The following is a 12,230-nucleotide window of genomic DNA, read 5'->3' on the forward strand; positions in this document are numbered from 1 at the left end:
GTCACTTTTCTTTAAGGTTTTCTTCCTGCATTTCATCCTGTATCCTCTTCTGTCTTCCCATAATTTGTGACCAGCTTCCCTCTTAATAATCTAGAAGCCGATCCCCTCAGCCTGATGCCACCACTGCCGTCTCTCACAGTGGGAATGGCATGTCACGGGTGGACAGGAAATATTTGTCTCCTCCACACTCATTGTTTGGCGTGTGGACCCAACAGTTCAGTTAGGTCAGGTGACTTCCGATGGTATTTGGATTAACTTTCTTACATCAGAGTAAAATGGGTCTGAATACAAATGTATGCCTTAGTTTTTGGATTTTTATTTGTAAAACTAATGTAAATCCTTCCACTGCACAATTATCTGCAGCTTTATGTTGGTGTGACATTATGGTTGAATTTGTTTACTTGCATTTTTCACAAGTGAAACATGAAAACCGTCACAGAAACCGAAAAACTGCAGTGAAAATCTTCATGTCATTTTATTAAGACGCACTTTCTGCCTGAAAAATAAAGCTCTTCATCAGTAGACCAGATCTTCTGTGTCAAAGAAACAGAAAGAAACATCTTAAGGTGAGAAAAAAAAAACAAAAGAAAAACAATAACTTTCCGAGAAGAAATCTGTAAATATTTAGCAGGTGAAGTAGCCAGTAAGGAGTCCATTGTCAGATAATTATTTACAGAGAAAATGAAACCAGATAAAGTGTTTCAAACAAGATTATTTTATTATTATTTATATAAAATGCAAAAATAAAGGAGATAGGAACAGTGACATTCAGGTGAATGTTTCTGCAGACATCTTTTTCATAAAAAAAATACTTACAGATGAAAATAACCTTCCTCTTTTCTGAAACAAACAACAATTCCTGACAAACGGCATTATTTTATAGATTCTAACAAACTCAAATACTCAGATTATATCCAATGAAAGCTGCACTCCTACGTGCAGCTGCTGAGTTATTATTGTTAGAATGAGGACACAGGGTTGGGGGACAAGGTAAAGCCCACACACTCGCCTCCTTGCTCCTAATGATCAACCGGTGGCCCTGGAGGGCTGCCGGAGGCTCTTTAAAGGAATCAACATCAGCGTCAGAATGAAGAGTCTAATTAGGCGACTTCTGGTGCACTCAAAGCGATAATAGCCTGTACAAATGAAATCTGTCCAATTATCGTCATTGTAGCACGCAGAGATGCAGAGACCTAGAACTTGGAAACCTTAACCCTGAGACGGAGTTGTGTGGATAAGTAAAGACTCTGGGATCTGGGTCGGTCTGTGCATACCAAAGTTGGGGTTTTTTTCCTCCCCTCTCGCCGACATCTGAGCATGATCTGACGTGATAAGCGCTGACATGTTTTCTCTCCAGAGACCTTTTATATCACACCCAGCACCTCCCCTTAACACTTCTCTGATTGTGCCTATTGATTGCTCCGCGCCTGCGATGGGAAGCCACAACAGACTCCCGTACGGTTTAATGTTTTACCGACTGAGCTTTTGGCAGCCAGCGCTGCAGCCGAGTGTCTCAGACATGATTTCAAAGTGGTTTCCATGTTATCGAGCCGAGGTGCAGATGTTATCAGCAGGAGATCTTCAAGTAAAATAAAGATTTACAGGTGTATCTTTATAAATTAGAATGCAAGTCACTCATTGTATACACAATGATATGTTTCAGGTCTTTAATTGTGTTCATTTTGATCATTATGGTTTACTACTAATGAAAATCTAAAATTCTGTTTTATAGATATAAGAGCAACAAAAATTTGCTTTAATAGAGAAATTATGGGGTAAACTAATGATTTGATAATTGTCAAACACACAACCTGCAGCAGGAAGAAAAAGTCATAGAGGACAATGGATGTTGACAGTGTCTAAGCTTTTAATTGAAAGTTAAGTGGAAGGAAAAGCTGTGGAACAAAAATGTGTTACGACAGCACCATGGAAAACACAATGAAGCAAACGCAATGAAAGAATTCACAAAGCCATTACTTCAGGTCCAGTTGGTTTTTTAAGACGCACAACACACAAAACCATTCAGGAAGTGGGATACATCCTGAAATCCATCTTGAACCAGAAACCGCATCAGCCATGTCTTAATAGTGAATAATGTGCCTTGGACCTTGGGAGGTGCCTGGCTGACAATCATTGTTGCTAGTTGTAGCAGATGTTCGATATTAAGTTGGAACGTAAAAAAAAATATATAATAAAAATATCTGTCCATTTCTGTTTTGTCCTATTTTATGACCCGCTTTCATTTTTTATTGCCGACTTATCCAGACACACACCAGTCCTCTCAGCATATGGTTCAGGGGATTTCTGCAATGGTGCAAAATACAAGTGGAGCCATGAATGAATAAATCTGGACAGAAACACAGAGGGGAAAAAACACTTCACTGTGGATTACTGATGTAGCCCACTGATCTGCCTGGAAAGAGGAAGCTTGTTTGTAGTAGTTATTTATCCAGTTAAATTACAATTTACAATCAAATCATGACCAATTTGAAAGGCCGACTGTGACATTTTGTTTTATAGAAAGAGAACTACATGTTATGCAAACTTGACATTCAGTTTTATTTTGGTCAGCTTTGTTGGCCTGTCGCAATAGGAAATTTTACTGGACAATAAATCTTCCAACTAATTATGACGATAATATTGTTGTTTTGAGACCATTTTCAAGTAACGCACTGATGATGGCATAATAAAGCAACGTTTCCCCCTCAAAGACCAATAAACTTTTATTTTGTAAAGAACACAACACTGGAACTGAAGGATATTTTTAAAGCACAACCAAAACCATAAATAAAAAGGATTATGACGCCTCTATAAACAGATTTGCCATTTAAAAAGTATTAATAATCAGAACAGTAATTATCAAACTCATTTCAATTTATCATGCGATTAATTGATTAATTACATATTCAGTTGATCGCTTCCATCCCACAGTTTAAGGAAACAGTATTTTCTGCTAAAGGAGCCCAGACCAAGTTTTGAGTCCATCAGCTATGTATTACATGGTCATACCTCAAGGTAAGGATATTTTATCATCAATCTTGATATTATGCATAATATTTCAGTTCTTTTGGAAACATCATTTTGAGTTTCATTAGCTATAAGCCTCAACAGAAATAAATGCTTGAGACGCACCACTCTATATGTAACAACATTGTTCCACCTTCCAGTAATATTTTAAGAAAAAGAAAAAAAGGACTAAGTCTGATTACCTTTTGAGTTAACAATGAGGAGAATGATATATGGTTTGCAACTTAAATTGTTAATTTAATGTTTGCAGCAAAGAAAAATTTATTTTGTAGTTATTGAGAAAGAGGGGCAGGTTTCTACAAGAATTTTCTTCTTCCTGCTCCCTCTTCACTCGTGTAGAGAAAGCGTTGTAAGAGAATGTGTTTTGACTGATTGATTGATTGATTGTGTAGCATTTTTTCTTGCCCACCTTCTCTGCTGGACGTCATGGTAGTGAGCTCGTTTCTGCAGCCTCCAGGCCTCTCGTTCCTGAGAGCTGGAGTCGTAGCTGTAGTAGTGCAGCAAGAAGGGCCACACCTCGCCTCTGATGGACGGGTCGATGCCGCCAAAGAAGATCGCCTGTCGAAGAAGCAGCAGGTGGGTAAATACGGCAAACACGAAGGGAGGGACATGCTCTGGCAGCAGGGCATGTTGACATTCCCTGCTAGCATGTCTTATTTTCTGCATTACGCTGTGAAAAAAGAAAACAATGAGTGTTTATTCAGCACATCCAGCAAAAACAGGACTCGTCTGTTTCCTTATTTGAACTTCTACTGAAAAAAAAAGGAAAAAGTCTTGGTCATGGTCTAACTGCCACCGAGTCATTACAGTAGACGGGTAAACCAAACAGCGACTCAATTCCAGAGAACGCAAATGACTCAGAGGGGGTACAACTGGCAGGGACAAACCCTCCCATTATTTACAGGCCAAGATGATGATTGAAATTGAAACTGAGGAGCTTGCAAGCTGAATTTCATTATGACTTGACTAACAAATATAGAAGAAAAAGGTGTGAAAATGGCCACTTTCATCAGTAGTGAAACACGCTCTACTTAGTTTCTCATCCATGCGATGTAGAAGGAAGGAGCCCCGACTTTCTAGAGTTTAGAAGATGTAAAACATGTAAGGAAGGAAGAAAATAAAAGAGTTGGGACCCAAGTGAGGTAGGGTGGACACCATAAAGCAAGAAGAGGACAGAGACAGACAATGGGTTATTATGAAAATAAACAAACAAGGTGTGGAGTAAATCAGGATAGAAAGAGTCAAGGTAAGACAAAAGGAGAGAAAGAAAGACAAAGGATAAGAAGGACAAACATGAGAAAGAAAGAAAGAAAGAAGGAAGAGCATGAGGGAGGGAAAGAAGATACAAAGAAGCATCTTCTTTCCCTATTATTTTTATTTCCCAAATATTTTTTCTTACAAAGAAAAAATAAGGAAGTAATGAAGGACACAAAGAAGGAGTGAGACAACATTTAGATGATAAGATAGGAGATAAAGTCCAAACATACAACTATTTGTCCTGGCTTGCATGTTCCTTATTCAACCTTATCCAGAAATGGAAAACACACATCCATTGTCCAGGTTCGCTCATCCTTGTAGGATCATGGGGTATTTTATTTATTTATTTTTTGGACTGTGTGAGGAAGCCAGAGTATCCGGAGAGAACCTAATGCACTCAAAGGAGAAAAACGCACAGCTTCAGACTCGAACGCAGGACCTTCTCGCTGCACGGCAACCTTTGCCACCAAATGTGCGGCCCTCCCGGAAAACGCTAAAGTCACATTTCCAGACTCTTCAAGCGTGCGCATGAACCGTGGCTTTACCTTCCGCAGCTTGTACTCCTCCTCCACCTGCCCGCTGTGGTTGATGTGACGCAGCCAGGCGGCGACGTCCACCCGCCTGTAAAGCCTCTCCTCAGGGTGCGTCTCGGCTGATGGCAGTGTGGGCCTCTGGATGGAAAACTGCATGCAGGACTTTTCATCCGACACCTTCAGACAGAGTGAGGGAAGGAGTAAAAAGCCGAGTCGAAGTTTCACCAACGAAGACCCAAAGATAAGTTGACCTTCGCCTAAGTCTGACCTGGTCTTTAGGTTGGGTTTCCCTGCAGCATTTCCACTGCTGGAAGACCTCGGCCAGCTTGTCCAGACCAGCATGGTGGAAGTGAAGGATCTTATACTGGCTCTCCCTGCTGGCTATCACAAGCTGGCCACTAGTGCACGCGTCATCACTGCAAGAAAACAACAAATGATGCAAAGACAAGTTCACAAGGGGTTCAACTTCATGACCCTGTAATGATTCCCCCCAGGGGATTTTCTTCTATTTGTTCCCTGCTGACCTGAAGAAGAGTCTCAGCGACCTCATGTGACCCAGGTCCACCCTGAAGACTCCACACAGCTGCTCCAGAGCCAGCAGCTTCTGTTGCTCCTCCCAGCGCATGGCCTGCGACTGGCCGCCGCCCTCGGACAGGGCGTGGCTGTCCAGACTGGACGCAGAGCTCACAGAGTGGTTCATGGACTCCTCGCACAGTTCCCTGCGAAAACATGACCGAGACTTTAACGAGTTTCACACTGTGCCCCACATGTCTCCCATAAAGATGTCCGTACTCATTGAACGTTTCCACACGCTGCTGCATTAAAACCACAAGCTTGAATGTCTTTTACGCAACTTTATGACAAACCAACACACACACAAAAAGAGAGCACAAATTTTAAATGATTTTCAAATCGTACAAATTGAATTGAAGAAGTATGGGATGCATTTATATTCAGCTCCATTTACTCTGATGCCTCCAAAAGAAACCCAGTACAACTAACCCCTCACTGCCTAACGTGTCATTTTTGACACAAGTTCTTCAGATGCCTTGAGTGTGTTAAAAAAGTTTTGCACATTCCAGCAAACCTGCTGTAAACAGTAAATATGTTGCTGATTATACCTTACACATTCTGTGTAATAAAAAGCAAAATGCATAGAATAAAAGAGCAGTATACTTCAAAAAAAGTACTGCTAAATGCTTGTGTGGACTATCTTTACATGCCTGTAAAGACACATTTTTTCATATGATGATTACAACATGATGATACATGATATAATAAAAAGTTGCTATATCAAAGCTGTTATTTGATTACTCATGATACTTATTTTGTTTAAAATAATTGTTTCCCTTTCAAAAATGACTTATTGTATCAGACTTTTGTCAGATACGAATAAAACATTTTTACTAATGTTTTATTAGTTAAAAAAAACAAAACAAAAAAAACATCCATTGTTACATCTCAGTCTGAACACACCATTCTCACCATGAGACATTTTGATGGCAGCATCATGCGGTGTGGATGCTTTTCTTTAGCCAAAAGAAGGAGCTAAAAGAAAATGGATGCTATTAAAAAAGAAAGTCAGGAAGAAAAACCTGCTGTAAAAGTCTTGATGTTCGCTATCCAGGAAGACAGCAACCTTAAAACATATAGCCGGAGCTATGTTTTTAGTGGCCCAATTAAAGCCCAGACTGAAATCTGGGAGAATCTGTGGCAAAATGATTGAGCTTGAGCTATTTTGCAAAGAAGAATGGAGTGAAATTTCAGTCTGTATAAAAGTAAAACTGCTAGAGACAAATCCTATCAGCTTTGCTGCGAGTCCCTGCAGCAAAAGCTGTTTCTGCAAAGTACTGATTTAGTTTGCTGTACACATGTGCATGCAAAACCTTTAATATTTTCATTTGGTTATGCACTATTTTGTGTGCGACAGAGTCCAACGGGTGTAAACACACTGTAACGTTTGATTATTGAGGATGTCGGTATGTCATCGAACCAAAAAAAAGTTAATCTAAATAATTGCAAATAAAACATTTTAAGGATAAAACACAGGAAAAAACAACACTTAAAAACAAAATCAGTCAATTTCTCTTAAAATTCATTGTACATTTTGGATTATTTTGTAGAAATAATTCCAAACAACATGTGAAATCTGAAGCTCAGGACTGCATCTGTGTTTGCGTCTCTATTATATTCCTCCAAGAGGCTGCGAATAGGAGGAAGACATGAAGGCTACCAAAGACAAATACACACTCACATATACAGTACATACAATAAAATCTGAGCGCGAGCACACACACAAATCACACTGTCCACCGTCCAATTTCCCTTGTCATTCCCCTCATGGTGAGTGTGTTGTTCCCGGCACTGAAACCTGAGCTCAGGGTTCCTCGGCTTGCAGGAGGAGACACACAATCAGGTTATGCATACAGATACATGGAAATATGCAGGAAAACAGAAAAAGTATGTTGGCAAAAACATGCATAGCACACAACAGTAAAATATGTTATAAGAAGCTTTAAATCACTTGCTTATTCTGAGTCTTTCTCTCTTTGTCACACACACACACACACACACACACAAACGCACACACACACACACAAGTGAATGAACCATGGCTAATGACCATAATGCACTCTCAAACACGAATCTAGACATGGTAAAGCGGAGAGAGGGAGACGTGTTAAACCCGCTGACATTTGAGAATCAGGCATCTGAATAAAGATTTTCAGCACTGCTTGCACGGAAACGCACCGACAGAAAACCAAAAACCAGATGTTCCTCAATTTAAAAATGCCATTTCAAATATCGGAGGTGTGAAAAACTAATTATCTCCCAGCAGCGAAATAGTTTTGACATTATTTACTGAAAAGGTGCGAACACATGTGGCAGCTCGGTGCTCATGCGAAAAGGGTGCAGCCAGTTTGATTTTTTTTCCACCCCGTCTCTGTCATGTCTGGCTAATCATTTCCCTGTTAGCAGATGGGAAAATAACAAGCCTGATCAATCCAGCCTGCACAGCTTCCCTGTGTTATCTGCTGATTTACTGCGCTCCGTCTCATGTATCGCGGCGCAGAGAAAAGCGTAGAGGGGTAGCGGGGGGGATGGAGTAGAGGCACAGCGAGGTCTGCTAAGGGAGTTAAGTAACATGAAATATGGAGGGAGTCCTGTCTTCATAACCCCAGTGACTGTCAAGTTAGGAGTGTTTACAAGGCCCTTCAAGTCTTGTTAATTCCATCTGTCCTTCATGCTTGGAGCACATAAAAGTGCTAAAACAAGGGAATGGACCGAAAAGCAAGGATCACGCTGAAAACTACGGACGCAAGCTGATGTTAGAATTAACAAGCCCGTTCTAAACATTTATCAGGCCACGCTGTGCAAAGTGTAAACAAGCTGTTTTGATGTCGTTGAGCCGCTGTAGCTGGCACGTCCCATCAGGCCAGAGTGAAACGGAACGGCCCCAAGGCCTTTCATCATAACACTTTTCCTCTCCAGAGGAAAGTGCTGCCAGGTCACCCTGAGAACCATGGCCGAGCACACACACCCTCCCCCCCCCACACTCCCCAACCGGGACTTCCAGGTCCTTCATCTAATCCCCAAAAGGAACAGAGTGTCAGAGGAGAACAAGAGGGTGGGGGTGGTGGTGGTGTGGGCCACACTGCAGCCATATGCTGGAAAACGGTCAGCGGGGTGAGCCAGAACCCGTGATCCACCAATAATCCCAAACGGACGCACATAAAAGTCAGATGGAAACTTTAATGGCATCATGAGTCAAGATTTGTTTTCAAGAACGTTAGTTTAAACTAAACAGCAGATCACTTAAAAACACTTTGCAGAAGTACTCCGGCTGCTTTATCCATCGCATCGCATCGCCTCGCTTTACAGCAGCAAACTTCAAAGTATTTGGGCGAGCAATTTAGACAAAATGGTGCATCGTCGTGAAGTGAAACGTAAACAGTATGCTGCTGCTTTTATGTTTTTACAAATTAGAATCTTATACTGTGGCATGGATTAGTACTCAGTTCTTTCCAGAAATGCCTTTTCCTGCCATCGTGGCTGAACGTCTTTTGGGCCGTGTTTCTACCAGCTTTTCATAAACTAAAACTTTCATCTATACTTTGCAAAATAGCTCAAATTTAGTGAGATTGGACGGGAAACATCTGTAAAAAAAAAAAAAAAAAAAAAAAAAAAAATATATATATATATATATATATATATATATATAATACATCTGATCTACTCATCCAAATAACAGCCATTAGCTCTTGCTTTTTCAGATCATCATCCCTCCACCCCAATTCCAAGACTTTTGTTGCTTCTAACAGGTTTATTTCTGTCCATCTTCATCCTCTCTCACCAGCATTTCATTGCTGACGCAGAACATGCCCTCAGCATGATGCGGTCACCACCACTCTTCCCCATGGTTGAAAGTTTGACATCACTGACATGTGGAAAGCGGCAGCTCTTTCAGAGCTACCATCGCCCAATAGGACAAATTTAGACAATTGTTTTTACTGGGTTTTATTTAGAGCCATCAGAGTCAAACACCTCACCACACCAAAGTTCAAATAGTATTAACACTTTTACGAAGCACTATACAAAAGTTTTAAACTTTATGCTTTTACTCTGCCAAGCCAGAGTTTAAAGTCTTTTAAAAGTGGTTTTGATCAATCTTCTCTAATAGGTCAGAGCTAAGTGGTTTAAGAAAATGATCTGAACAAAAACAGAGTAAGGACTGAGTTCAAATCAGGTACTTTTAAAGATTACAAGACTGGTAAATTATGACAAAAATCAGAGATGGCTTAAAGCCTCTTTATTATGCTAGTTGTGAGCTGCACTGATAAGTGTTTACGAGCAGAACTTGCCTCGTTTTCTAAAGTCAGAAGTCAACACCATAGCAAAATAACGCGCTGCGCTTTAATCACATGTTCACGTTCCTTAAGTAAAGCCTTGGGAAGGCAGTACACACTGACAGCTCCATAATCTGCAGTCAAACTTTAAAGAAACTTGTTAAGAATCTTGACAGACATTACTGTGGATTTCTTCTTTGCTCCCTCCCTCCCCTCTCCTCTTTTCCTGCCCCCCTTTTCATCCACTCTCACTCTCCCATACGCGGTTCGTTCTCTTTGAATGATTCCAAGTGACATGTTTCCAGTTCCTGGCCCCTTAACAGTGTCAATTAAAGCAAGCGAGAGAGAGAGAGAGAGAGAGAGAGAGAGAGAGAGAGAGAGAGAGAGAGAGAAAGAGAAAGAGAAAGAGAAAAAGAGAGAGAGAGAGAGAGAGATTGAGTGGGTTCCAGGGTTTTGGCTGCCACTCCGCTCTCTTCAGCGCTCTAATCCGGAGAGCTGACATTCAGCCCAGCACAACAACCCTGGGAGCAATGGGAATCAAAGGGCTTCACACAGACTTTAGGAAGAGAAGGGGAAAAAGGTGGAGGAGTTTGTGTGCGTGTGAGGGGTTGGAGGGGGGGCACCTGAGAGGTGGGTGACGGCTCAAGTAAAAGAAGAGGAAAAGATGCAAAGTAGATAGTAGCGGAAAGTGATGGACGGGAAAAAACATCCGAGTGGCAGAGAGTTGCAAAAACAGAGACTAACAGCAAAGAAGAGTAAAGGTTTGAATCTGCGGGGCGGACAACACTGCCAAGTCACACACTGACTGTGCTTACGGCCAGCTGGGGTCAGAAAAAGAGGTTAAAAATGCTTCAAACACACACACACACACACACACACACACACACACACACACACACACACACACACACACACACACACACACACACACACACACGTGCACACACGCTGACTGACTCACTCTCTCTGACACAGGCACACACATTCTGGGCTGCATGTCAGGCCGAATAGCTGCGTGAGGAAACAACCACGAAGGGAATCATAAAATTAAATGACTCCGAGGTCCAAACAGCAACACAATCGCTGTCCAGATGGCTCCCCCTGATTAGAGAGCAGTCTGCGCAGGCACCACAGTTTCGGCGGTGTTTAAGCTTCGGATGGGGGTGGGGGGGTGGGGGACGGACACGATCAGTGTTCTTGTGAGTTGCTTCGAATAAGTCGAAAATATTTCTCATCCCTCCTGCTGAAGTCATCTACCTGCTCTCAGTCCCTCAGGGGCCTCGGGCTGCAGAGCCTGGAGGCACCATGTGACCTGAGGATAAAAACAGCTCCAAATGCCTTCAATTCTTTTCTTTCTGGCTCCACCTGCTGGACGATCAGAGCAACTGAAGGAAGGACAACTGCCTGAATATTACAGCAAATTATAACCAAGGTTTCAGTTAGTTACACAGAAAGTCATTACTACCTTTCCACATATTAATCTCCAATTTTAAACAGTTGGATGTCTTTAGAAACTGCTTTTGCACTAAACTCATAGGAAGCATATTCAGAGAAAGGAAGTGGCATACATAAAAACAGAAACACATCATATCAGTATTAAATCTGTAAGTCACCGATCAAAAGCAATGAAGGGAAAATTGGCTGAAAACTTCACACGGGGCAGGAGTCAAAAAATACATCTACTATCAACACCTATGAGTTGTAAGTACACCAATACAGTAAACTAGTATGCATCTTCAGGAAACATTCATATTTCCCCCTCTCAAATTGTAATAAAAAAGTACAATGAGCGAGATGTTTCTAAAATAACAATATTACACACTGATGCTGCAATGACGATATATTTGTAATATATTGTGCAGCACTAATTACAAAAAAAAAAGACCTCAAACCCATGTCATCCACTGTCTCACTGACCTGCTTTCAGGGTCCAGGAAGACGGAGCCGCTGCTCTCACACAGAGCCTCGCTGACGGGCGACAGGCAGAACGGCGAGGAGAAGGTGTCCGAGTCGGAGCCCATGGTGCTGTCCCGGCTCACCTCGTCCGACAGCTCGTAGGAGCCTTCGTCACCCTCCTCCCCGGCTAAAAGAAGCTGCTGCTGGTTAGAGGAAGGGTCCGAGCCGCTCTCACCCACCAGGCTCTGGGCGGAGGTGCTGCTGGTAATGTTCCTCTCATCGTCCTCCTCTTCTTCTGGAGCGGCGGCTGGAGGACGTGAGCGCGGCCTACAGAGGACGGTTAGTTTGAAACGTCGCAAGCATAATCTTCGGTAATACTTTGTTTGACGGGGTGTGCATAAGACTGACATGACATATAAACACAACATAACACCTGTTATGAAATGTGTATGACTGTGGTCATGAAGTGTCATTCGGTAAATAATGACACTTTTAATGCAAAGTTGCTCTAAAAGTTTCATTGAAAATCCATTAAAAGTGCCAACTTTGCATTAAAAGTGTCATTATTTACTGAATGACACTTCATGACCACAGTCACAGACATTCCTAAAGACTCCTTCATGTTCATGACAGGTGTTACGTCATGTTTATGACAGTGTCATGCAAGTCT

At 41.8% G+C, this 12,230-nt stretch overlaps 1 protein-coding gene across 2 annotated transcripts in view; it reads right to left on the reverse strand.

Moving 5' to 3' along the window:
• Nucleotides 1-12,230, reverse strand: part of tbc1d16 (TBC1 domain family, member 16) — a 29,081-nt gene that overhangs the window by 8,642 nt on the left and 8,209 nt on the right. For both annotated transcript variants that reach the window (XM_008416780.3, XM_008416778.3), the window contains exons 4-8: nt 11,582-11,887; nt 5,342-5,536; nt 5,086-5,233; nt 4,830-4,994; nt 3,437-3,585 (exon numbers count right to left, since the gene is read on the reverse strand). In XM_008416780.3, the coding sequence (XP_008415002.1) occupies nt 3,437-3,585; nt 4,830-4,994; nt 5,086-5,233; nt 5,342-5,536; nt 11,582-11,887 (963 nt within the window). The remainder of the gene's footprint in view (nt 1-3,436; nt 3,586-4,829; nt 4,995-5,085; nt 5,234-5,341; nt 5,537-11,581; nt 11,888-12,230) is intronic.

Source organism: Poecilia reticulata, chromosome 8 (genome assembly GCF_904066995.2).
Source record: "Poecilia reticulata chromosome 8, P_reticulata-male-v2, whole genome shotgun sequence".
Lineage (NCBI taxonomy): Eukaryota > Metazoa > Chordata > Actinopteri > Cyprinodontiformes > Poeciliidae > Poecilia > Poecilia reticulata.